The sequence below is a fragment of the Pteropus medius genome, unplaced genomic scaffold, assembly GCF_902729225.1.
Source record: "Pteropus medius unplaced genomic scaffold, Ma_sr-lr_union100, whole genome shotgun sequence".
Taxonomy (NCBI): domain Eukaryota; kingdom Metazoa; phylum Chordata; class Mammalia; order Chiroptera; family Pteropodidae; genus Pteropus; species Pteropus medius.
Window position 1 is genome coordinate 3425071 of NW_024345479.1, and position 27852 is coordinate 3452922.

Genomic DNA, 27852 nt, shown 5'->3' on the forward strand with positions numbered 1-27852 from the left:
ATCCCATGTTACACCTGAAATGCCCTAGAGAGTGAGAGAGACAACAATAAATTAATGTAGTTGAATGAACAAATTAACAAGAGTACAATTTTGAAGACAGAAAAAGACAAGGAGAGAATCCTAGGCAGGGGACAGGCCTATCATAGTGATGAGCACTTCTCTAGGTTACAGTGAGATGGTTGGCTTAACTAGACCAAAGGTACATGTGGGGGCTAGGGTGAATAACACTGGAAAAGATGGTAAATCAAGTTATAAAGTACTTTAACAAAGCTAGACAGTCACTTTTCATGAGCCATAAGGCATGTTGCATGTTTAGTTACATATGCTTCATCTGTTTAACAAGTATGTGAGCACCTAGTATGTGTGAGGCACAATTTTAAGCAACAAAACAAGACAGACAAGATCCTTGCTCTCATGGAACTTGCATTCTGTGGGGGTGAGGACATACAGCAAAAAAAGATAATTTCAGGTATTTAGAAGTATTCTAAAGACATTCAGATAGGGTCCTGTCATAGAGTATCTATGGAACTCTCTTAGATAGGGTGGTCAGGGAAGGCCTGAGGAAGTGACATCTGAAATGATAGGAATAATGGGAAGGAACAGCAAATGCTGGTCAGGAGACTCACAGATCATGGTGTTCTCAAGGAACAAAAAGTCTAGAGCCTAGTGGGCAAAGAGAAAGACCAGGAGAGATGAGAGAATACTTTTTCAATAATAGTCTTTCTGCTTATAGGAGCTGAAGATGAAGAGCAATGCCTTGGCTCCTTTTCTGTGAATATTCACTTTTCTAAGTTATTTGGAAGAAGTGTTATATGGGAAGTCAGGAAAATGGCATTAAAGTTTGCCCCATCACTAAGCAGAAGAATACTCAGTCCTCCAAATGTCATATTCATCTGTATTCTTCCTCAGCGCTATTGAGGCCAAGGTTTAACCCCTCTCCAGGTCAGTCAGCTTTCCTCAGGAGGAAAGAGCACCAGGTCTCAACCTCTTTCTCCCCTCGCAGCCAGTTTTCTCATACATATGTGCTGTGAGTTGGGAGGTGGGGGAGGGAGAGACCTGGGTGGGGAAACTGCAGCTGATCTCACCCATTCATAAATTCACTTAATAGTGGTGAGCACCTGCTGGCCCAAAACACTTGCACCAAGCACCTCACAGAGAGGATCCCGGTTATACTCAGATCGCCCAATGGTGGAGCAAAGATCCTCCCATTTCACAGATCCAAGAGGTTCAGTAACTTGTGCAGGATCATACAGCAGGAAGTTGCAGAGTAAGACTGAAACCAATTTTTTTCTCTTTGATATCAGAATTTGTTCATTGGACACAAATATTCCTGACATTCAAAAAGTTAGAGAATACATATCAAAACCCATGTATTCCATAGACGGATCAATACAACTTGAAGCCTCCTTTGTACCTCTACCCATTCTTCTAAACCATGTGGCCTCTGATTCCTCCCACTTGGGAAACACTGCAAATGGCATCACCAGCCACTCCATAGTACAAGCCAGAAATCCTAATAGGCACCAGTGACACTCCCCTCTTCTTCCGATCAGTCACTAAGTTCAATTAACTTTGCTATTTCTATTTCCACTATTCCTTCTACCCTTCTCCTTTCTAAAAGTATCATCTCTTATCTGGATTATTACAATGGCCTAACTGGTCTCCCTGAATCCACTCTTCCCCCTTTCCAGTCTAATCTTCACATTACAACCACTATACTTCTTAAAATCTTTCACTAGCTGTTCTTTGCTCTTACTATACAGACAAAAATCACTTTCATAGCATGCAGGGTCTCATACGGGCTTTCCTCTACTCAACTCTCTAGCTCTATCTCAATCTCTTGTTCTTTGTGTTGTGGAGGCCCTTGCCTTTTTTCACTTCCTTCCTTGTAAACCCCGATCTCCCTCCTACCACAGGGCTTTTGCACATGCTGTTCCTGCCTTCTCCAGTTGGATAACTCTCTTCCCTTTCTCAACTAAGTTTTCTGAGTCCCCGGACTGGGTCACTCCTTGGCACCTGTCACTTGCACTTGACATCTGTTTGTGAGATTAACGGATTCATCTATCTTCCCTAACAAGACAAGGACCAAGAGCCATTTGCTTAGTTCAAAACATATGCTAAATAGTTTAAGAGCCAACGTATATTATAACACATAACATGCCAGGCAGTATTCCTAGCATTTAACATTTATTAACTCACTTAAGCCCTTCCAAAAGCCCTATATGAGCTAGGTGAAATTATTAGCCCTATTTCACATAATATAGGAAAGTCAGTCACACAAGCTAAAAGAATAGAGCTGGGATATAAACTCAGGAAGTCAGTCTCTGAAGTCTGTGTGCTAAACACACACTTTGGTGCCTCACTAGCATCTGCTGAATTTAGGAGAGTGTTGAGTGATTTTGATGAGACTAGAGAGCACCATTAGTAACCTTAGTTGAACTAAAAAAATCATTTCACTTGAGTCTTAGTAAGGATTTTATGTTTGACTGGAACTCTGCTGCAAAACGTTTACCTCCCCAACATTTTATTCCAGCTACTTAAAAAATCCAGTTGCCTTTACTGGCATTATTATGACTGATGTTGGCAGAGATGGTTCATCGAACTGTTAGGGGGCAGGAGAAAGTTGGCTTGGAGTGAGACAAAACTGTGGATCATTTGGGTAATCCACGTAAGTGCAATTCAAGGATTTTCATGGATGTCATCTTACTTTTCATTGATTCCTAATAAGGTTACAAACACGGGACAGTTCTTTGTTAATAGATGAAGCAAAAGGCTGGGGTTGGGAGCTATAAGAAATCCTAAGCTATAAGAAATCCACTACAGGATGGGGTGAGCATGGTGTCCGCACACTTAAGCTTCAGAATTGACAGACTTCTTCGTCCTCTTTTAAAGATTAAAGCTAAATGGCCAACCTTTCCTAATTCTTGGGTGGAACCTCTCAGTGAGGAGTTCCTCCTAGGTTTTCTCGGTATGGTTAGAGTAGGGCAATCATTCCACAAGCTCAAGCCTCATTGTCGAGAGGTCTATAAGTTACCTATATTCAATTAACAGATCAATATGGTGAAATTGTAAGAATTCGGGAAATTCTTCACGTGAAGCCCATTACTGTCAGGGGAAGTCAAGAAACTATGCATTCTCTTTACGTGCACTTTGCTAAGGAAAGGGTTTCATTAGTTTCTCCCAGGGCTTAGAACTTAAAAAGGCTAAGAACCACGATCCTTTATGTCTGTACACGTCTTCTATCTGGTTCATGGTTGTGCCTTTAAAGGCACCTTCGAAGGATTAAACACTTCTATTCCTTCAAATAACTGGTAACTAGAGATGGGGGTCTAAGAGGCATTCAAATGCTCACCCCATGTGAATTAGACCTTATAACAGTACAGGCCTCAAACCTTATAAATAGATGTAAGGGAAGTGATCAGCATTCACCGCCTTGGAGGGGGAACAAACAGCACAGGACTCAAACCTTATAAATAGGTCTAAGGGAAGTGATCAGCATTCACCTCCTTGAGGGGAAAGCTGCGTGTAAGACCAAGGGCAGTCAAGAGCGCTAGAGTCCAGTCCCGACCAGGCCACTAACCGGCTGTGTAGCCTTACACAAGTTGCATACCCTCTCTGGACTTCAGTTCCCACATCTGCGAATTGGAAGTTGAAACACATGGTCTTCAGGGTCCTTCCCAGCCGCAGACCTGGCACCAAGCAGGCCTAGTCATTAAAGCAACTTCCTGTGAGTGCGGTGAAGGGTTTTAACGGTCCCCCCTCCCCCGCTCAAGCCCGCGAAACCCTGTTCAACACGCCCCTCGGAGTGACGGCGTTACCCCAACCGCAGCCCGAAAACCGCTCCGCCCCTTCCCGGGGGCGTCCCATCGTGCCCCGCGCCGAACTCTTCTCCCCAATTCTCCCGGGCGCCGTATCCTATCAACGTTTAGTAACCCAGCCAATCACGCAGGGCCGGAGTCTTGTCTTCGGTCCACTCTCCTCTCAGCGTTCAGCCGGTCTGAGCTCAAGGCCTTAACCAGGCCAATCCAATCAGTAGCCAGTTCTTCCCTGCCCCACCCCAATCTCACTCCTCTCGGCCAATTCGTGCGCCCCATTCCGCTGCCCGCCCAGCCAACCCGGGCCTTGAAACCAGCGGGCGAATGGGCGCAGGGCGGCCCTTCAACACTGACCGCCTGGCCAATTGGGGATTCCGCGTGGCCACGGCGGCAGCCAATCGACGTGAAGCGCGGTGCCGCCGCGGAGAGGTCCGGCCCGAATATCCCTCCGCCTTCCTCCCTCCCTCTCTCTCCCTCCCAGCGAGCCGCCGTTCACTTACCGCCTCCCTTCCTTCTTTCTCCCTCCGCCACCCGAACACAAGCCGCGCTCTGAGCGGCCCCCGGGGTCCCTCCCCCGCCGCCAGAGGAGCAGCTGCCACCGCCGCCAGCAACAAATTGGGAGGGAGGAAGGAGGAAAGGAGGAAGGAAGGGGAGCCGGAGCAACTACCAAGAGGGAACCGGTGAATGGGCTGGTGGTGACCCCCGCCCCCCACCCCACCCTCCCTTCCCACCCGACCCCCAACCCCCATCCCCAGTTAGAGCCGCCGCCCGAGAGGCCGGCCGTCGTCTTAGGAGGAGTCAGTGCCGCCACCTCCGCCATGGAGCTGATCACCATCCTTGAGAAGACCGTGTCTCCCGGTAGGACGCAGGGGCCGGGGGTCGGGCTGAGGTGATTGGGTTGGGGGAAGGGAAGCCCTGGCCCCTCTGACCCTGTCCCCTTTCCCACTTTCCTTCCCCCCAGATCGGCTGGAACTGGAAGCGGCGCAGAAGTTCCTGGAGCGTGCGGCCGTGGAGAACCTGGTGCGTGCCATCCCGCTGACCCCCATCCCGCCGTCTCCCCATCCCCTGCGTGCGGGCCTTCCCGCCCTCCCGGAGGCCCAGGCCTCGGGAACCCACCCCGCCCCATCCCGTCCCCTTCCCCCCACCCGGTCCAACCTAACCCCGCCATCGGGAAGCCGGTGGGTGTGTCCCGCCCCGGGCCCCGGCAGCTGGCCAATGACGCGGCGCGCCGGGGTGACTGCTGCCCAATCGTCGCGCGGCCTGAGGGCGGCGGTGCAGCGGGAGGGAGAAAGAGGGAGGGAAAGGAAGTTAGGTTGCGCGGCGCTGCGTGTTCAGCAAGGGTGGGGGTGGGGGAGCCGGGCCTAGGGGCCATGTGGAAGCTCCGAGCCCAGCTGCCCGCCCTGTTCTGACCGGGGCAGACTTCTTCCTGTCCCGTGGCCCCTGTGATTCTCTCCACCTATTTTTCAGAGCTCTACCCTTTCCTATCTCCCTTGGTCTGTGCTCATGGCCAGGCCTGGCACCTGAATGCCTCTTGACCCATTCCGGCAGTATTTCTCCCTTTCCTGCCTGATTATTCCTCTCTCGGGTGTTTCTTTTATTTCACTTCGATGAGTAGAGACTTGATCTGTACCCATACAACAAGCTGAGGCTCATCCTTGAGATCGGAATTGTTTCTATGTTAAGGCACAGAGACAGTTCCTCGTTTTTCATATTTTCAAATTTAAGGGGTACAGAAAAAAATGAAGATAAGTCCACTGTGGTGTTCTGCATAAAAACGTGGGCTGGACTGATTAAAACAGCCTTTGTGCCATCAGTGTTTCTCTTTGGTGCCCCTCTCCTGTTGGGGGGATGGGGAGCAGAGGGAAGGGTGGATGATACTTGACATCTTTTAAAGGTAATAGGTAATAAGTCTAAATAACACTGTAACCAAATGTGTTCCTTTGTGTTAGACAAGCAAATAATGTAAGCAAAAAAGGAAAGTGAGGAGGCCTATTTTATACAAATTGCCTTTGATTTTTTTTCCCCTTTGTGTGCTAGGTTTTAGTAGTAACCTTTTTTATCTTTAACTTTCCATAGAAAGATTTTTTTCCACTATTATAGAATGATAATTCCATTTGGGTTATAGTCCTGTTTCTCCTTTTGCTAATTTGCAAGAAGCTTTATCTTATTACTAATATTTAGTGGTACATAATTAATAAAATTTAAGAATTATCTTCTGTGATCGCAGAACTTGTTAATGATAAATTTTATGCTTTTGGTTTTTCCTATTAACTTCAGGAAAAGAAAAGCTTTCTCACAGCTTTTTTCAGAGTAGAAGAGTATGTTAAATTTTTTTAACAAAGGGAGTAGTTTTAGAGATCTGCATTACAAAAGATTGAGTATGTTTTTTAGAAACCCATTATATTTAGTGGACAGCTCAAGTCCAAAATGTATAGGAACCTTTAGTGTGTTAACTGTTGGCTGTGAGTTTTCCCCTATTTCTAAACATTTATCAGCTTTTTTCCTTATGAATCTGCTTTCATTGTTCACCTCTTGCTGAACATTCACAACTAAAATAGGGCTAGCCTCCTAAGTCTGTATTTTAGGTTTATAGGTATTTCCCTTTAATACAATATTACCTACCTCCCTGAGATCAAAAGCCACCCTGAGTGTCATTCCTTTTGGACTAAGGTTTTTTTAACTTAGAAAAACTTTTAGCTTTTTACCCTGTTCTATTCATTCATCAGCAAATATTTATTGAGTACCAGGCACTCTTCTAGGTACATAGAAAAGTACTCTACCAGATTGTCAAATTTGCTTTAATTCTGGGAGTTCCAATGTGAAGATTTTAGCACTAAGAATGATATCGATAGGAAAATAAGTAACTCTTTGTTAAATGCTGAGGCTCCATGAGTAAATTGATGACTTCCTTAATGTACTAACACTTTTATAGGAGTCTTAAAAGTAGATGAGATGTTATGATATGTCCTAAAAAATTGAAGTTTTCCCCATTTTGTTTTGGCGATGCATAAACTATCCTCAATTGGCAAAATTCCCGAGAGATAATTTCATTCACCAAGGCATCTTTTCTTAACAGCCCACTTTCCTTGTGGAACTGTCCAGAGTGCTAGCAAATCCAGGAAACAGTCAGGTTGCCAGAGTTGCAGCTGGTCTACAAATCAAGAACTCTTTGACATCTAAAGATCCAGATATCAAGGCACAATATCAGCAGAGGTGGCTTGCTATTGATGCTAATGCTCGACGGGAAGTCAAGAATTATGTAAGTAACATAATCCTCTCTTTTTGGATATATAGCCTAGCTCTTGTCATTTGTATGGGATAGAATTGATGGTATAATAGGTTTCTGGGACCTAAACTTCACTTGGAGATTAAAGTTGTATATGGTTTAAATCTTTCTCAGTTCAGCTTCTCCGTTCCCATTAATGGATTGGAATTATTTTCAGATAACTGAAGTAGATTGCAGCAGTTTGGGAAACTTTAATTAGAGGCCAGAATTTGTAGAATCTCTGAAGAATTGGGAGTAGCATACAAATTGATGGTTTCCAAACTTGAGTTATCAAAATCATTTACAGAATTTGTTAATAATACGTATTTCCAAACTCCTTCCAGAAATTCTTATTTGGAATGTGAGGCTCAGGGGTATTTTTAAAACTGTCTTCTCAAGTGATTCTCCCACAGTCAGCCAGCATTCCCAGCTCTTGCTGAACTTCTGTTGTAGATAATTCTCATTGTTCGGTGTTTTAGGCATGGCCTTATGTGGAGTCAGAAGGGGAATTAAATGATCTCTTGGGCCTTTCAAGCCCAAGGATTTGTGAAACAAGGTTGACAGTAATGGTACTTTTATCTGCTTAGTAAATTATGAAAAACTTTCTTTGTAAACATCAGGCTTTTGATTAAGGCATTTAGAATGAGCTGATAATTTTGTGGACAATTGAATGTCCCTTGTTGCTCTGCATCAAGGAGTTCTTGTGCCTTTTTGTTGAATTAGAAATCCATAAATAGCTGTGAACAAAAGATTCAAAATGTATGGACCAATGTGCATTGCTTTTTCTTTAAGGAAGTTCTTTAACAGCCTGTCTTAATGGATAAGGCACAAAGAGGGGAAAAGTCAAGTATCTGTGCAGACATCATTGGTCCTTGGTATTTGAGGGGAAACCAATGGGGGATTCCATGTGTGCTTGTGCAGGTCATAGTTATATACATATTTACTATTTCCTGTTTTTAGGTGTCAGCATTGGGTAAGTCAGTGCCCCTTTAGGCAGTAACTTCTTTTTCTAGTTATGTACCTCTTCTCCAGTTTTGTGTGGAAGTACTCATTACAGGGAACTAGGTTACGAAGGCAACTTATCTTGAATCTTCTTTGGAATACATAGAACTGTTTCTATCCTCATTGAGTTTGCTTATGTAGTAGCATTTTAATCCTCCCTTTAGTAGTTTGATATCAATGAAGTTTATTTCATTAATCACTGCAAATCTTGATGCTTATACTGTAGTGTCCAAAATGAGATGACATGATTGGAATTGTAACTGACTTTCTCCTCTGGCACATCACTCTTAACGTCAAAATTTTTCTAAAATTTAAATAAGAATTTATATAGGCATTGTTGAGTTCTTGTGCATGAAGCAAAAATTAGCAGTTATCTTGGCCATTTTCCCTTTCTTATTAGCACATCTGGTAATTAATATTTTCCCAGTACTGGTGGTTATTTCTTTTTTGAAATCTGAGTCTTGGACACAGTCGATAGCTAGTTTCTTATTTATTTCAGATCATTGAGTATTATCATGAGAATCACTCCTAGTTTTAGAAAAGTAACTTTCCAGTACTCAGGAGTTAGACATTGGTAGCTTCTAAATCACCTCAATGTTAATTAAGGGTCTTTAAAAGCAATTTAAAGGAAAAAATGGTAGATGGGATTCAGTACTCTCCACATATATCTTAGGAGATGGTGCAGTGCAAGTAAAGGCATCCTGGACTGGACCTCTTAGTCAGACTTAGGTTAATACCTGTTCAGCTCCTGCCATTCTGAACAGTTCATCTTCACCCACACCTTTTAGGCTTTTGAAATACAGTTTTACTAAAGTCCATTCCAACTCTGGTATCCCTGGAGAGCAAAATTTTCATTTAGAATTAATCAGAACTGTTTGTTATTGGATAGAGCTGTTAGGAGTGGGGGCATACAGGGATGATGATATTCTTTATAAGGGAGAAAGATGGGGAGTTCATTATTATTAGCTACAAAGCAGTATACTAAGTGACCTGGCCCAGTCAGCAGAGCTGGCCTGAATATCTGGCAGCTATTCTTTGTCCTGTGTTCATGCCAGGAACAGTTAACTGTTTGCCTTTTGAATGGACTGGTAATTCTTAGTGAGTTCATTGACTGAATTAGCAGATCATGGTAATGATTAACCCTGGGTCCATTGTGGCTTCCTCTTTTATCTGTACCTGTGCCTTTACCCTTTATGTAAATGCTTGTATGATTACCATTTCAAACAAGACATGTTTAATGACAAGTGGATCTCGTTTTAATTGGCATATCTGACTAGTACTTGGTATCTGTTGATGGTGGAGAGAACAGTTCTTTGATTCTTGGGCAAACAGAACAAATCCTTTTAGATGGAAAATTAAATAGGGTTTAGTTCTTATGTATTGGTAACATCAGTTACTTTGTATCTGCATCTAGTGATGTTATTTGACCAAGGCCTTCCTATGAAAGTCATCCAGAGTGCTAAATTGTCAATGACCAGAGGAAGAAAGTTTGTTCCACGTTTCATGAGTGGGAAGATCTTTTCCTTGAATGAGGTTAGACAGTGATCTATTCTGTGAATCAGACTCACTTGAATGCCCCAGAGGTGGCCTCATTCTAAAATCCCACACTTTTCTATCCACAAAACAAGGCTGTGTGTATCCTTCCATTATACCACCAAGGAGCCTGGAAGGTAAATTTTGTTGTTTCCTCAGATTTTTAATGTTACTTCCCTTCTAACTGCTACCTTCCCACTGTACGTTGAAAGTTGAAGTGAAGTGTCTGGCTTTGAAGAATTCCATTTGGAAGTAGAGGAAGGTTGATTTTGTTCTTGGGGTCTGAGATAGTGTCGATTATTTTACTGTCAATATTGACGCTGGCTTTTTGTTTTGACAGCTGATATATAATATATATGCCTTTTTATACTTTTCTGTGTTATAGAAAATTCAGAGATGGATATAAGAGGTATTGTGGTAGGCAAAATGTGTTCACATAGTACTAGAAATTGATATTTTTCATCTTGTTTTTTGTATGTGCATACATAGGTTTTGCAGACTTTGGGCACAGAAACTTACCGGCCTAGTTCTGCCTCGCAGTGTGTGGCTGGTATTGCTTGTGCAGAGATCCCAGTGAACCAGTGGCCAGAACTCATTCCTCAGCTGGTGGCCAATGTCACAAACCCCAACAGCACGGAGCACATGAAAGAGTCAACATTGGAAGCTATTGGTTACATTTGCCAAGATATAGTAAGTGCCATGTGACGTTATATAACATATAACTGTGATTTCCATCTAGTTGTGATGTGCATATTAGAATTATCTTTACCATATCATAAAGAACACCAAGCTACTACAGAGTATATTGAAAGTAGGACTGCTTTATTTTAGTTTAGACTTCTATATTTGGATGGTTAACTTATCCTCTCATGTTGCTAATCATGCCCTAAAATTAAGAGACTTCAGGACCACAAACAAAATGGATATCCATATGTTTGGAGAGACATAGATTCTAGACTTTTAAGGATATTCTCTATCTTTGATCAATTCAGAGTCCTTGGTGTAATATGGATGCTGTTACATTTTCATTGACTATTTCATAGGAACAGTTTGCCAGCTCTTGCTGTAGTTGGTTTAGCCACAATACAGTATGTTAATGCAGCCCTCCTAGGACTATTGCTGCTGCGGAGGTTACCACTCTTGGTGTCTGTTTTGATATACAGACTTGAAGCAAAGAAATCCATAGCACTTGATCTGGACTTAGACTCCTTAGATATTTTGCCCAGGTGTTGATCCTTGGCTCTCCGAGTTCCAAAACTTTACTTAAGTTGGTACAGATGGCCTGGAAAAAACACTAGACTGCCATCTCCATTTGCACAGAAGGAAAAAAAAAGCCATTATTATCTCATGCTCAGAGTCATTATGCTAAGAAGCGAAGATGAATTGATGTATTTAACTTGTTTCAGTTCAATTTTGGACTACTGGACCCTGGGATATTTTCCAGGTGGTTTGTCCCTAAATGGAAACGTGTAGAAAAAGATCAGAGAAAGTCATGATCCTCACTCAAGTGGATTTTACACTTAAAAGGACTGCTGATTAGTCATGAGTTCATTTTTATATTCACTGCACTTCTCTGCTCATTTCAGGACCCAGAGCAGCTACAGGATAAATCCAATGAGATTCTGACTGCCATAATCCAGGGGATGAGGAAAGAAGAGCCTAGTAATAATGTGAAGCTAGCAGCTACTAATGCACTCCTGAACTCACTGGAGTTCACCAAAGCAAACTTTGACAAAGAGGTAAGTGCCTTTTGACAAAAAGGTGTAGATTTAGGGGGTGAAGAATGAAAGTCAAATCAACTTTTTTTTTTTTTAATTATAGAAATTGAGCTATTTTCATATACCTCCTGAGGAAGGTGCTTTTGAAAATTAATATATGAATAAAGTTTATTTTGCCTGAAAATATTTCCCCATTACTTATTTTTAGTTGTGTGAAAATATACAGTAACAAAATTTATCATCTTAACCATTTTTAAGTGCAGATGTCATTTTTAAGTATATTCACATTGTTTTGCAGCCAGCCTTTTTCATCTTGCAAAACTGAAACTATATCCATTAAACAAATCCCCATTTCCCCTTCCCAATTGCTGACAACTTTATGCTTTCTGTTTCTATGATTACTTTCTGTTTTTGTTATGAACAGTGGAATCATACAGTATTTGTCTTTTTGTGATTGGCTTATTTCATGTATGTTGTAGCATGTGCCAGAATTTTCTTTTTAAGGCAGATTAATAATAATTCATTGTATGTATATGCCACATTTTTTTTATCCATTTATCTGCCAGTGGACATTTGGGTTACTTCATCTCACCATTCATTATGAATAATGCTGCTATGTGAACATTGATGTACAAATATATCTTTGAGACCCTGGTTTCAATTCTTTTGGATATATACCCAGAAGTGGAATTACTGAATTATATGATCTGAAAGTATTTTTGTGTTCGTTGACACTTTAGCTGGGCTTTTGCCATTTTTTGGCCTTATACTAGACAAAGTAGGGAGGTTTAAGAAGCCAAAGGGAACTGCAATTCTAATTACTTAGAAAATAGAGTTTTTCCTTTTAGGTTTTGGAAGACTTAGGACAGTAGCAAATAAAGTTCATTATTCTGTTCTCCCGTATCTTAACCGTATTTGATATGTATTTGCCACCTCCCTGGAAACCAGTTTTGTCTCTGAAATAAAGCAGATATTTTTAATTCTCTTAAATTTTAAATAACAAACAGATTTTTCTAATGTAAGTGAGTTTTGTTTGTTAACCATCCTGATTTAAACCCTATGCCCTACATTTTCCTATCTACTTCCTCCATGAAGTCATGTTAGTTAAGGTCATTTTGGGGATTAAAAGATTAGAGACCTCCTTTGAGGGCAGATCATATAGTAGACACTGGGGGCAAAGTCTTTATAGCTTTCATAGTGCCATTAGTATGTGAAGGAAAAAGCTGCTTGATTGGTCCAGAGTTATGTGGGTAAGAAGTTTTCTTGAAGGGATATAGTTTAACAATCTTCATTTATATGGTTTATACTCTACTAATTCTCTTGTTTCTGCAGTCCGAAAGGCACTTTATTATGCAGGTGGTCTGTGAAGCCACACAGTGTCCAGACACAAGGGTAAGTATGAGATCATTGAAAAATCTGCATTCATTTTTCTCAGAAAATGCCAACCTCAGCATAGTAGTTTGAAATGTTGGGAATCTGGTGACTTTAGAAATATGGTGTGACTAATAATTTTTTTTAACATGTTGGAGAAGAGGGAAGAACAGGGACTCGGAAAGTTAACATAATGGAAGTTGCCATCCTCTTATAAAGGGTTTAAAGGACGAAGGGTTTTGGATCAGCCTTGCTGTTTAATTGCCATAGGTTATTCAAGTGATTGTTTTTTTGTTTCCATTGAAACAGCTTCACTAATGCTATACCCTAAACCTTGATTTTTGAAGTAGGTGGCAGTAACATCTAATCTGGAGTGACATTAGTAAGTTTTGTCTTGCCATGGCTTCCACGGGCACCTTTAAAATAAAAGAGAGAGAGAAGGAAAAGAAAAATAGGGATAGTGAAAAAATTGAGGTTAGAGATTGATTTTACGGGGAATGATAACATTACTCAAAGGTACCTTGCTTGATCCTTTAGGTTATTGATGCATTTGGATGAAATAGTTACTTATCTTTGTCAGGTTGCCTTGTTATTCAGCTGAATGGTAAACCATTTACTCTTCTTTGTAAAAGGTACGAGTGGCTGCCTTACAGAATCTGGTGAAGATAATGTCCTTATATTATCAGTACATGGAGACATATATGGGTCCTGCTCTTTTTGCAGTAAGTATTTCTGTTTTATGTATTTGAGCATGTAGCTAATTGCAAAGCCTATCATTCTTTGTTGTTTTTGTCAGTTCTGTAATTTTTTAGTTAATATTACAAAATCAAAGAAATTCCTTGAGTCCCCATGTTATGTTTAAGCTGATCAGTAGTGTGCCAAGAAAACATGTGCTCTCTCTGTGATGGTAAAAAGAGTGTATTTTAAAAATCAGATTCCTCTTTCTGCCTTTCATAAATGTACATTTTTTGAAATTGAATGTCCGTGGTTAGAGGAGGGGTCTAACTTGAACCACCACTTATTTGGGGCATGGGGTGTCATGTTTTCTTCTCTTAAGATCACAATCGAAGCAATGAAAAGTGACATTGATGAAGTGGCCCTACAAGGGATAGAATTCTGGTCCAATGTCTGTGATGAGGAAATGGACTTGGCCATTGAGGCTTCAGAGGTGAGCCTGGGAGAGAGTCGGTTTGTGTTTATTTAACTGGGCTTTGGGACATATACATTCTTTGTGGTGTTGTTATTCTCTGGGAAAGCTTTATTCTGACTGGAACTAGAGAGTATCTCCATTTGTAGAGATTGGAACTTTTCTGCTAGCCAAAGCCCCAATGTGACATCTTCTGTTTTTCCTAATCAGTCAGGCATGATTCATTGTAAGTATTGATATTAGTACTGTGAACACAAGGGGGCAGCAGGCAGTCACAGTTCAGCAAGTTCAACAAGGTGACATCTGGTGCTGAATTATTTCCTTTTGGAAATAATTTGGAAATGTAGGCATGGGGTGTGTAATTGATAGTTTACTAACTCTGGTGAAGGAATTAGATATGAAGAAAGGGGTTAGTTATACACTTGACATCTTTGAATTCAAGCTTTGCTTCCAACCTTGTCTTTATGTACTCTTTAAAAAAAATCTTATTTTTGGTATTCTTATGTAAACTTAGTACATCTCTCTATCTAAAAGTCACTTAGGTAACAGCTTGTTAATATGAATTGAGCTCGTGAGAAAGGAACGTAATTCTTAAGGTTGCCTTGGTCTTTTAAGGCCTAAAAGAATCTGCTTGAAGTAGACCAAAAAATGAGCACCTTCAAAGATCACAGCGAATGTTACCATTTGCTCCATGTATTTTTGAACCAGACCCCTGCGCATCTCTCATTGTATGCCTTTGGTATCATAGCTTGTTTGCGGCTTTCCAGAATTTGCTTTATGTTTGTCCTCAGGCAGCAGAACAAGGACGGCCCCCTGAGCACACCAGCAAGTTTTATGCCAAGGGAGCACTACAGTACCTGGTTCCAATCCTCACACAGACACTAACTAAACAGGTGAGTTACCTTCCAAATCTAGCCAGGTAAGCTATGAAATCTTATTAAGGATTGGTTTGCTGTGGAACAGTTTCCATGAAGGAACTCAATAAGTCTTCAACTAGTTAATGTTCTGTTATAGATGACTCAGAAACAGCTGAGCTGGATCTGTAAGATGCTCTAGTCTCTTAGTTGTTTGTGGAGAACTGGATCTGAATATTTCAGTCTTGATAGGGAATGAGCCACACACAATGCTCCTATTTCCTGAGTGCTACATTGTTTAAACTGGCAGTAGAGACATGCTATAAAAGTTGCAATAAAGAAAAATTGGGAAGAGAGATGCTGGTTTTAGGCCACTCAAATGTCTCCTACTATCTGGGATATTTTCATGAGGGGGGGCAGTGTGTGTGTACGTACGTACGTACACATATGTGTGTATATATGTATATACTTTTAAAATACTGTTGAGGTTGGATAAGAGTTATTCAGATCCTAATGAAGGACTCCAACCCATGAAAGAAACATCTGATCCTTCATGATTATTAATTAACATTATTTAGTAAGATTCAGGACAAAAGTAACAAGACTTCATGAAGACATGAGTCTAATGAATAAATACAGAAATTCTTTTATAAGAAGTGTATCTTGATTGCCATGGTTCCTTTTGAGTTTATTCAGTATAATTTCCCCCCATGTGGTGTTTAGAAAAATTCTTTGTGTTACCTCATCTCTTCTGGTGCATGTGAAATATTACTAAAGAGCTGATAGTAGTCTGAGACAGCAGTGCTGTAACTTTGAGCACTGCAAAATGTCTTCGTACATAAGAATATAAATTTGTTTTTGGGAAAGTGCATGACTCTTTCAATATAGCAGTCTCACAATATAAGTAGAGATGTATTGGTTTGAAATGGAGTTGGTGTTCCCTGAAATTTTTGGTTCGTCTTTCAGTTTTACAGTTGTTTACATTTTGACCTTAGTATCTTTGCTTTTGTATATTTTTGGTTGTGCTTTTCTCATTCGAGAACAAATCATTCTTTAGGTATGTAATTATCTGAAACTGCATAGGCATCCTGCCTTAAATACTGTGTGTGCGAATGGCCACAATAAGGAAGATGTACCTTCAATTCTAATTTTAGGGGATCTCTGTTTGGGTTCTTCTGTTTGCTTGTTTAACTTTTTATTGAAATACAGCAATTATTAACACATCTCATGTTACATCCAACAAGGATGATCTTGGACATATAGAATACAAGGCAGAACAAAGGTCCATATACTAAGTAATTCTAGTTACAGAAGTTCAAAAATTTGTTTATCTCATTGTTTAGTATTGAGTGGGCTTTTCCCTCTATCTGCATCTTGTTTAACAAAGTTTGTACTGTGATGAATCTTTGTGGAAGTGATTAAAATATAGAGTTTCATATTTTCTTTCTGTCCCCAAAGCTTAAGTTTTAATGACATTTAGGAATAGTCAGAGTATCTCTCGAGTTAAAGTGATATATTTGAACAAAAACTTAACTAGTGCCACATTCTTTCTCCAGGATGAAAATGATGATGATGATGATTGGAACCCTTGCAAAGCAGCAGGGGTGTGCCTCATGCTTCTGGCCACCTGCTGTGAAGATGACATTGTCCCACATGTCCTCCCTTTCATTAAAGAACACATCAAGAACCCTGATTGGCGGTACCGGGATGCTGCAGTGATGGCTTTTGGCTGTATTTTGGAAGGACCAGAGCCCAACCAACTCAAACCACTAGTTATACAGGTGAAGCTGAGGGAGTTTTGGGATAGAAAGTGAGATATCGTTTGCTTAAACTTTTTGCTTGAAAGTGTGACTTTATTTTAAAAACAAAGCTGTAAGACGTCATCCACAAAGGTGATTTCTAGATAGCTAATTGCTGCCAATGAAGGGTAAAATTAGCTTTTTTCTATTACAGAAGTCGTGACTTTTTAAAAAAAAATGCAGAAAAGGCAAAAAAGAAAGTTGCCTATAATCTGTTGCTGAGGGCTATAATCTGTTGCTGAGGGATAACACTCTGCTCTTGGTATTTATCCTTGCAGCCTTTTTTGTGTGCATGTATGTGCAACAGGATGGAGTTCTTAGTGTGCAAATAGTCTTATAACTTGTTTTTTTCAATTAGTGCTGTATCATAAACATTTCCTTATAATGATGTGATTATTCTGTCCCTTGGGGAAAATGACATATAATAAAAAAATTATAGGACTTTTGTACTTATTTTGCTATTAAAAACGACACAAGTCCATTATAATCAATCGCGTTTAGTACATAGAGAACTCAACCTTTCAGGATATAGCCAAATGCCATCACAGCTGCATCTTGAAATCTCTACCTAAGTAATTCAGTAAAGACTGCTTGCTGAAAGCTTTTATACCGAACTTTTATAAAACTATATACTAGCATTTGGTGAAGAGAGGAAGACTTTTTCACTTTTGACAAAACCATCTTGATGCTTTGAGTTAAAACCTAACCACCAGAATTTCCCCTTCTAAGTTGTTAGTTAACATGAGTTTTAATCTTTGTTTTGCTTTGCTCATAACTGTTGTATTTTCAGGCTATGCCCACCCTAATAGAATTAATGAAAGACCCCAGTGTAGTTGTTCGAGATACAACTGCATGGACTGTGGGCAGAATTTGTGAATTGCTCCCTGAAGCTGCCATCAATGATGTCTACTTGACTCCCCTGCTGCAGTGTCTGATAGAGGGCCTCAGTGCTGAACCCAGAGTGGCTTCAAATGTGTGCTGGGTAAGGAATTTTCTTCCTGGTTAGATAAGGATCTTGGCTGAGCCGTTGGCAAGGAAGTAGGAGGTGTGGGAGAGAAATGGGTCTGCCTCACTAGAAGGCTTTTTCTGAATAGCATCTCCCTTCTAATTTCTTCAATTAAAATGTGGGGGAGATGTCAACTGCATGAGCCAGTGGGATCTGTTGACTCACGGTGACTGGTTCCTGAACCATTTAGAACAGTCATGCTAACCCAGTGGGAAAACTGTCTGGACTGAGTTTTCTTTTTTCAGTTGCTTGGGGATAAGACATTTTCATTAAGGTAGAAAGCTGCTGGCCACAAAAAGTACCATTGTCGAGAAGGGGGCAAGAGGGAAGGAAGGTAGGCGGACTAAATGCTGAGTCAGTATAGGTTGAATGTGGTTCATTAGGGACGTTTGGGGGTGTGGAGGAGGAAGTTCAAATAAGGAAGAAATGGGGCTAAAAACCGTTCTGTGATTATTAAGAGAAGTGAAGTGGCAGGCGTTTATGATAGGCGAAAGAACTCTGCTGCTTGGAGAGTTGTGGGCAGGACAAACAAAATATAAATAATCATTTAATTTTAAAGATAACCTATAAAATGTTAGGTTTTCTTGATGACCTTGACAGAAAAAGTTGAGGATTCACTAGCATCGATTTATTCTTAGATCTGTTGGAAAGGAACTGCCCAAGGTATCTTAAGGAAAAATGAGGTAATCCTAGGGTGGGGTTCTTTTCAGGGCTAATATTAACTCTGTCTGGGTTTAAGGCTTTCTCTAGTCTGGCTGAAGCTGCTTATGAAGCTGCAGATGTAGCTGATGATCAGGAAGAACCAGCTACCTATTGCTTGTCATCATCTTTTGAACTCATAGTTCAGAAGCTCCTGGAGACCACAGACAGGTAACTGATACTACACAGAAATGGATGGTGTCTTCTGTCATCTGTGTGGGAGCTGTCTAACCTAATCATAGAAATATTTCAATAAGAATTAGAAGATTCCTATAGTAGATTATTTGTTTAAATAAGAGAAATGTAAACTAGAATTTTTCAGCTTAGAATTAAAGTCAGAAAATAGTCTCACCTCTGTACTTAGAGAAATTGATCGAGAGAAGTCCCTTCATTTTGCAATTTCTATAGTTCATATGAGTATTTTATTATGGTATAAGAAATAGTAGCTCTTGTTATGAATTTAGTTGCCACATGAGATTATTAACTGCCATTTATTCTATTGGATAAAGAACTTGGCATTAAATCAGTTTTGTAAGTGAGCGTTGAAATGTAGTTTTAAGGGGTTAAAAATTGGAGACAACCTTGAATTATTTTGGTTTTGTGCGAGCTATACCTAAAGCCATGCTCAAAAGAAACCATTAAGGAAGAGGGCTGGGTGTAAATTCTTTCAGGCTTACGTAGTTCATTTCCACTTAAGAGTATATATTAAGGCATCTTGTACAGATAGATGAAGCAAACAAGTATCTTTTCCTTAGCTCTTTTGGCAGCCTCTTCAGTTGTCATCATTTTAATTTAATTTTTTCCCTATAATTTTAGCCCATTTCCAAAAGGGCCATTCTAAAGTTTAACCAAGTCTGGAGACCATAATAAACATAGCCATTGGCTCAAAGGTTGAAATTTTAATTCTTGGTTATTTGTGTTGCCAAACTCAAATGAAGTCTGTAACCATATCAGTTTCTGGGTCTTTACTTTTGGTGAAACAGTGTCTACATTATAATAGCTTCTCTGCCCTTTCTCATTTGAGACTTTAAGATGTTTGCTATGTGTTCCTTACAGACCTGACGGACACCAGAACAACCTGAGGAGTTCTGCATACGAATCTCTGATGGAAATTGTGAAGAACAGTGCCAAGGATTGTTACCCTGCAGTTCAGAAAACTACTCTAGTCATCATGGAAAGACTTCAGCAAGTGCTTCAGATGGAGGTGAGATTTAGGGCGTTCCTGGCTGTTGATGGGAAAGATGCAGTACTTCTAACACATAGCTCTATTTTCAAGGCTCTTCTCTATTTTTGGTGTTTTAAGTATTATATTTTCTCAGAAAGATATGAGGCTTATGCAAAAAATGTTGTGACTTAAAGTTTACATTGCTTATCAACTTTTACCCATACATGTGTTACACCATATACATAGTTTTTTATTTATTTTCCTACATTAGCATCAGTAAAGATTAGAGCCCTTTTAGAAGATGTTTATTTAGAACACGATGATTTTTTCTTCGTAGTCACATATCCAGAGCACATCGGATAGAATCCAGTTCAATGACCTTCAGTCTTTACTCTGCGCAACTCTTCAGGTATGATTGATGCCATGTCACTTAATAACTCCAGGGAAGAGAATCCTATCCCAAGATGGCAAATTCATGTATACACAGAAATCTGAAATGACATAGATGATGCTGATCAGAAGCTTTTCTGAAAAAGCCTTGGTCTGTGTTTGATTGGGAGAGTAATTTTTCATTTTCCCTTGTTCTCTGACTATAAAGATGAAATTTGCCTTTTGCACAGTGTAGGGAAGGAAACTGCTCGGGTTGTGGTGGTCTTCCTAGCTATTCAACTGTTTTGGCAACTTTTAGTCTTTGGTTTTCATTGGGTTGTCCAAGCGTAGCCCACTTAAATATGGTTCCCAGCTGTAGTTCACTTAGCTAAAAATACAGCCTTGAGTTTCTACCATTTTTGAAATAACAGTTGCTGTTGGAAACTTTATTATAGTATCTAGTGTTCACAGTAGACTTTCTGAGAGGCTGAGATAATTAAAATGTCACTCCACTCATAATTGGAGACATGCAGTGACTGAGGATGTATTCCCTTCAGAGAACAGGAAAACTCTGGAACTTGTCTAATGCTTGAGTTAGTATTAGATTTTAGTGTTGAGTGATGGTAACAGGTCATCTTACCTATGAATTCCCTCTTCTTTCTTACTCCAAACTTATTTTTTTCAAGCATGACTGTTAGGTGTGTTTCCTTATTCATCAGACAAATAGAGGAATGATGCAATAACACCAGTTGAAAAACAAAGGGTAAGGAGGAAAGTTTGAGAAATATTGAATTAGGAAAAGTCAGGTTGGCTTCATTTTATCAAGACACTTTCTTGACCATCTGTAAATGAGTTAGGATATAGGAAGGGTTTGTTTTTTGTTTGAGTAAGAACTCTTATATGACATGTCCTTTGAAGTGAAATAATAAGGCTGGAATATGGAGGCTGCTGACAGGTTTGTCAGGCATCAATGAAATGCAGAGGATATGGGTTTATGCACCATGGAAGATCGTCTCGTGTTTGTTCTGAATTGGGAAATAGAAGAAATATTAAAATGTGTGCTTTATTGCAGATGATTTACACTGTCAAAACTTTTGAACATAAAAAGTATGTTTGGCTTTTCTAAAAATTTCAAAGGACTTAATTGATCAAAAAAACAAAGGTACATTGTTCTTATTGGAGGATTTGGAATCAACAGATCCTGAACTCTTGTACAATTCACAGAATGTTCTCCGGAAAGTGCAGCATCAAGATGCTTTGCAGATATCGGATGTTGTCATGGCCTCCCTGTTAAGGATGTTCCAAAGCACAGCTGGGTCTGGAGGAGTTCAAGAGGATGCCCTAATGGCAGTTAGCACACTGGTGGAAGGTCAGTGAGCTGAAATTGGCCAGGGTATGTCTTTAGAACGTAAGAGTTTTAATGGCCATGAAGAAATTTTGACTGTAGAAAGCATAGTCCTGTTTTCTTAAGTACTGGGGCACAAGTCAGTTCAAAGTCGGATTGAATGTAAGTGTAAATTTGTGTGTAACTGCCTTGCCACTCCTTAAAGTAAATGGGGAGCCAGTTTGCAACTCAGTTTGGCAATCTTATTGGGGAAAACTGTTATCCACCTCATATTTATCCAGGTTTCTTTTTTCCCTGAAAGTCTACCTGCTTTATTGACATTTGGCTCCTACCAAGGATGGAGGAAGCAAAGGTTTCTGTTTTCTTTCCTGGCACTTTGGTACCTCCTGTTTGGGTTTTAATGCATTGGACTCCAGTTCACACATTATGGTGCCTGGTATAGGACGGAATGAAATATTGAGTGAGTTCTAGGAATTAGTTGATTTTCTGGTTGTTAAATGTCTGACTATGCAAAATTGCTTTGGAGAAGCCATGTCTGACTTAAGACTCTTCGAAGGGTCATTAAAGAGCACTTCAGAAACCTGGAATACTTCTTCATGGGTGGCCTGTAAGGTGGCCTGTATATTACTGGGGCCATTATCTGTGGACCACTCCCTTGAAGACCGGACTTACTTGTAGCATAAAGAGCGTATGTTCAACTGGTATGGCAACATGTGACCACCCTGACAGGGCACAGCAATTCATTTTGGCTTCTGGATTGGCTGATTTGGATATGAAACCCCATCTGTTTTTCCTGACTGGCTTAAGTCAGTCTTTGATGGAATTGCCTAGGGACCCTGTTTTAGAGCTAGCTTCCAAAGAATACATGTTATAATCAGATGAAGAGGTAGACAAGAGGCAGTATTGCTAGCTCAACCAATTCAGTTTAATCTTGACTTTCCTTGAGAGCCATACCACTTGGTTTTTTGAGCCAGAGTGAAATCCCACTCGACATGTGGCATTATCTCCAGGTCGTAAAAGTTAGGCTCTTCCAACAGTTATAAATTAGGCTTGTCCAAGGCAGCCTTTAATGTCTTCATGGTAGAGTTAATAATTAACTCACAATCTACCCAACCTGTTAAGTGGATTGAATACATTTTGAGAGAGCCAGAATGGTTATTTTTTTCTCATTTCTGTGAGGATATCCTGTGGTAGTAATGGTTTGTTTCTTTACAGTGTTGGGTGGTGAATTTTTAAAGTACATGGAGGCCTTTAAACCCTTCCTGGGCATTGGATTGAAAAATTATGCTGAGTACCAGGTAGGCTGTGCATTTCAAAATGCAGTTGACCCTTGAACAACGTGGGTTTAAACTATGCGGGTTCACTTATGCAGATTTTTTTCAATAAATACATTAGAAAATTTTTTTGGATTTGAAAAAGCTTGCAGATTAAACACAGCCTAGCCTAGAAATATATTGAAAAAAATTAAGAGAACGTTAAATATGTCGTGAATGCATAAAATATATGTAGATACTAGCCTATTTTATCATTTACTACCATAAAATATACACAGATCTATTATAAAAAGTTAAGTATTTCAAAACTTAATGCATACAGACTATACATGGCATCATTCACATTCAAGAGAAATGTAAACAAATGTAAAGATGGAGTATTTAATTCACAACTGCAAGAAATTAACTGGAATATACACAGCACTACTGTAATAATTTCATAGCCATCTCCTATTGCCATTGTTGTGGGCTCAAGTGTTGTGAAAGTTATACGTGGATTTTTGACTACAGGTATTGGTACCCCAACTCTCACATCATTCAAGGGTCAACTAATACATTTATATTCTCATTTATACCTGATAGTTATTGTGGTACAAGGTCAGTTTCCTGTAGCCCAGGTAGTTCTTTCCTGTGTATTGTCCCAAGTGTTGAGCTATTTTATTTGTTGCCTTGAGTTTCTGAACTAGAAGTAGTAAGAAAAAAAGATATTAGATGTATCAGTGCAGAGTAGCACCCTAGGAACAGTTTGTTTGTTTTTTAAAAGACACCACCATTTCTAGAGGGTATTGTCTTTTTTGTCCTTTCTTAACGATATTTCTGATAGTCCTAGTTCTCTTCCTGCCATAGTGTTAAAATAAATCTCAGAGAGGGTTTTTTCCCCCTTTGACTCCAGGTTCAAGCGAAAAAGGACAAGTAGCTAGGTAAAAATAATGCCTTACCCCTGCAGGCAGCCTTTTCTGTTTGAGATATTATTTCCTTGATTCTTTTCAGGTTTGTTTGGCAGCTGTGGGCTTAGTGGGGGACTTATGCCGTGCCCTGCAATCCAACATCTTACCTTTCTGTGATGAGGTGATGCAGCTCCTACTGGAGAATTTGGGGGTGAGTATCCACACACATAATCCAGTTTGCCAGTATTTGAAGAAATCACTGGTTGGAAAGATAGTTAAACCTCAAGATCTATGACAGGGAGCTTTAAGTTCCCAGAATGTTGGCTGTGGGCTTATGAAGGGAATTGTTTGTTTTCACAAGACAATTCTAAAGTAAGATTATGCAGTTAAAGGAATGCATGCTTAATGCATGGAACTTGGGGAGTAAAACCAGTAAAATGCAAAGGAAAAGTAAATATATAATCCCCCAACCCAGAGGTAACCACTGTTAATTTTTGTGTATGTCCTTAAGGTCTATACTTAGCATATTAGTAGTTGCTTATATTAAAAAAAAAGAGTCTTTAGACCAGATTTTGACTTTTGTTAATTTCTTTTCCTGTATTTTTCCTTGTCAGAATGAGAATGTCCACAGGTCTGTGAAGCCACAGATTCTGTCAGTGTTTGGTGATATCGCCCTTGCTATTGGTGGAGAGTTTAAAAAATACCTAGAGGTTGTATTGAATACTCTTCAGCAGGCTTCCCAAGCCCAAGTGGACAAGGTAAGCTTAAAGCTATCTTTCAGTCCAGCCCTGATTGAAGAAGCAGGACTTGTGACAAACATACAGCTAAAGGCTATCAGTATGATAGATTCTGTTCTTTATTTCTTACAGTCAGACTATGACATGGTGGATTATCTGAATGAGCTAAGGGAAGGCTGCTTGGAAGCCTATACTGGAATCGTCCAGGGATTGAAGGGAGACCAGGAGAACGTACACCGTTGAGTATAAATCCCAACTGGCTTAGTTCAGCGTGCACTTAGCCAAATAGGCGCTTTCATTCTGTAACTTACTTGTAAACTATATTGCTTAAAGGAAAGGGAGGAGGAGGAACAGTGCCCTAATGAAGAGAGTAACTTTGGGGGAGGAATATAGACTTTTATTATCTATGCTCCCCCTTCCACCTGCTGCTTTGTCTAACATTTCTTTAGCATTGCAGGGGTGGGACACATACAGCAGGGCTATTGGTGCTGATTGCATGTGCACCAACCATGAGTGACAGTTGTTGAACCCCTCCCCCACCTCATGCAACTGAACACAAGGATTGGGGGATCGGATTTCCTCTATCTGTTGTTTCTTTGTTGATTGGGAGAATATTTGTACTTCACCCTTTTAAGATCATGGCCTCAGAGGAAAGGTCCCGTTTTCCTTCTATGTTATATCTGCTTATGAGACGAGGATGATCTGTCTCTTCTGTCAGACTTGAGGAATGATATCTTAATCTGAGGAAGAATAATTTGATTTAGCTGTGTCCAGTTCGTTCTCCAGTCTGACACCTGCCTGATGGGAGTAGACAATTTGGAAATTTTGAAAGGGGGTGTAGTCCTGCCAGATGTGGGACAAGTTCATCAGATCTTCTCTTTCTTTTATAGCGGATGTAATGCTGGTACAACCCAGAGTAGAATTTATTCTGTCTTTCATTGACCACATTGCTGGAGATGAGGATCATACAGACGGAGTAGTAGCTTGTGCTGCTGGACTGATAGGGTAGGTTATATCATGCTTCCAATAGCTGAAGAGAACTTCTCATGGAAAGTGAAAACGTGTAGTAAAGAGTTTTGAGAGTAATCGGGATGATAATTGCTTGCTTATTTAGTATTGAGATTTCTTTCTTTAATAGAATCCATGGTGTTCTGTTTTTATGTTTCACAAATAATTCATTGAAGACTTTAGCCTCATTCCAGACCCTCCAGATTTCTAATTTTTTCCCACTAAAGTATTTATGAAGTAAGTTCTCAGAGGTGTAGAAGCAGCATCACATCTGTGTCCATCCCATATTCTCATGTTGGCCAACAGATTGCCTGTTGAGCCTCCTCTACTGATAGGTTTTGTGGCATCTTCTGAAAAAAGAACATTGGTCTTGAGCTCAAAGACTAGGGTTATAGTTCTGATCTTACCATGGATTAGCTGTGGAATGACTTGGGTAAGTCATTCTGCTTCATTAGACCTCTTTTTTTTCATCTCTTAAAGGCAAGTGTTAGACTTATTTCTTAAATTTCTTCCAGTTTTAAAAGGTGATACTGAGAAACCCATAGCTAGCTTAGCACTGGTTTGGAGGGCTCAATACATGATTTTGGCATCAGGCCAGGAGCTCGTTTTTAGGTGTGTTATTTTTCACAGGGACTTGTGTACAGCATTTGGAAAGGATGTACTGAAATTAGTAGAAGCTAGGCCAATGATCCATGAACTGTTAACTGAAGGACGGAGATCGAAGACTAACAAAGCAAAAACCCTTGCTACCTGGGCAACAAAAGAACTGAGGAAACTGAAGAATCAAGCTTGGTAAGAGCTTATCTCCACTTTCCTCTTCTGCTTTCTTAGGGAGGAGGAGCATTTTATTTAGATTGCTTTGACTGGGGCTATTTTTCTTTGGCCTTTTTTTTTTTTGTACTTGTTTCCATATAAGTGCTTCTGAGCCAGGCCTTTGTTCCTAAGCCCTTTACTAGTGGAAGGGTCAGGCATCTTCAGTCTTTCCGTAAACCAAATATTTGTTTTTTCATGGTGATGAAGAACCGAAATTCTATAACTAGAATTCACTAAAGTCTCCACATTATTTGGCCCCTAATAAGGTCATCAATAAAGGCATTTTCCCATAATTTTCTTTTCCACTCGTATTCCCTATTCCATGCCCTTTTCTTTCTTGACTGCAATGCTTTCAGACATTGTTTAGCTCAACAGAAGATATCCAAAGTCAGAGTTTTCTGACCCCTGCTTAGAAATATAGTTTAATTTTCCTTGCAATTATCTTACTTCACTGATCTCAGTAAAATCGGCTATTTTTGAGTTTTATCTTTTTACTTCCTCTTCCACCCTCTGATGTAGGTGCTAATGAGAGCAGTTAGATGGCACAGAGGAAAAGAAGAAAAATAATCAGCCTTTGAAAAGTTGACAAATTCAGTTCAGGTGTATGAGCACTTAATTGTAGGAATCAGAGAGATGTTTGGCCCTACCGACTCTATGTGAACTCAGAGATTGACTTTTTTTCCATCTGTTTTTAGATCTGTTACCATTGGGATGATAACCTGAGACCCCCACTGGAAATCTCCAATCTTTTGAAAAACCCGGAAGTGAGGAGTGTGCACGGATGCTGAATGTTTGGGAATGAGAGGATGAGTGAGTGAGGCTTGAAAACACACCACATTGAAAATCCTGCCACAGCAGCAGCCGCAGCCGCCAACAGCAGCGCTGTTAGTGAGCTAAGTAAGCACTGACTTCGTAGAAAACCATAACGTCGGCCATCTTGGAAAAGAGAAAAATGATGGATTTACTTACTTAAAAAAAGAAAGTTATCTCTTCCCAGGAGAGGCTTAGGACTAGCTTTTCTGTCTTTTGGCCGGTGTCGAGTGGAATGACTAGTTTGGGAGAGGAGGAGGGACTGGGTTCAGCTGTGGTGCTTTGTTGTAAAAGGCAGCCTGGCCTTTGCTACTGATACGAAAGATGGAGCCTGGGTCTCAAGCCCACCTTTGGTGTACCTTTGCCACACGGTACTGTATGCGTGCCGGCTGAAAGGAGGGTGAGGGATTCTTTACAGTCTGAGAATGAGTGTGTGTGAGTGAGGCGGTATCCACATTCTCAACTTCAAGTCATTGCAGTTTCTTTTTCCCAGAAAAAAAAGGGGTTAGACATTGCATTTCATAAAACTAACTGAAGTTCTGTCTACTGATGCAGCACAAAGAGATGGGAAAAAAAGGAAAGACGTTCTTTAGGTGTTTTTTTTTTTTTTAATTATCTTCTAGGGAAACACTGACAATGTTCAGAGCTCCCATCCTGATCTTTTCATCAAAGCTTTTCCTAATAATATGGTTCAACTGTGAATGTAGAAGTGGGGGGAGGGGGGAGAAAAAGAAAACTCTGGAGTTAGAGGATATAGAAAAAATAAAAATACAATTGTTACAAATAAAGAACACAGGCTTCAAAAACAAAAGAAAGCCACAACCCAAATCAAAATTTACATGCTTAGAATTGGCAGCACAAAAGTTCTCTTCTGACATGTATCGTGGCAGTCTGAACACCCCCAGAAAATTGTGCCAAAGAGTTTAGAAAACAAATATACAGTAAAAGTAAACATACACACGCACAGAGCAAACTTCAGGTAACTATTTTGGATTGCAAACAAGGATAAATTTAATGTTCAAACAATCTGATAAAATAACCATTTGGAAACTGCTTGGCCTTCTGTTCTCTTTTATTTGATTGACTACATTGCGGTATTGGTCTCTTGCTGCACTTCAAAACCAACTAACCAACAAAACAAAAAACTATATATATATATAAAAGTATATATATATGTACACACACACACATATATATATATATAGACTAGAACTCTTGTGATGAAAGTGGCACTT

General features: G+C 40.0%; 1 protein-coding gene across 1 annotated transcript; it reads left to right on the top strand.

Moving 5' to 3' along the window:
- The first annotated feature begins 4312 nt into the window (after window positions 1-4312).
- Window positions 4313-27193, top strand: KPNB1 (karyopherin subunit beta 1). The gene is made up of 22 exons (XM_039873684.1): window positions 4313-4673; window positions 4777-4835; window positions 6892-7074; window positions 10105-10305; window positions 11202-11354; window positions 12666-12725; window positions 13337-13426; window positions 13762-13872; window positions 14643-14744; window positions 16262-16486; window positions 17295-17486; window positions 18250-18380; window positions 19266-19413; window positions 19712-19783; window positions 20968-21112; window positions 22304-22386; window positions 23353-23460; window positions 23864-24007; window positions 24119-24224; window positions 24877-24991; window positions 25625-25786; window positions 26503-27193. Coding segments are annotated over exons 1-22 (2631 nt in total). The 5' UTR covers window positions 4313-4633; the 3' UTR covers window positions 26504-27193.
- Window positions 27194-27852: the final 659 nt, after the last annotated feature.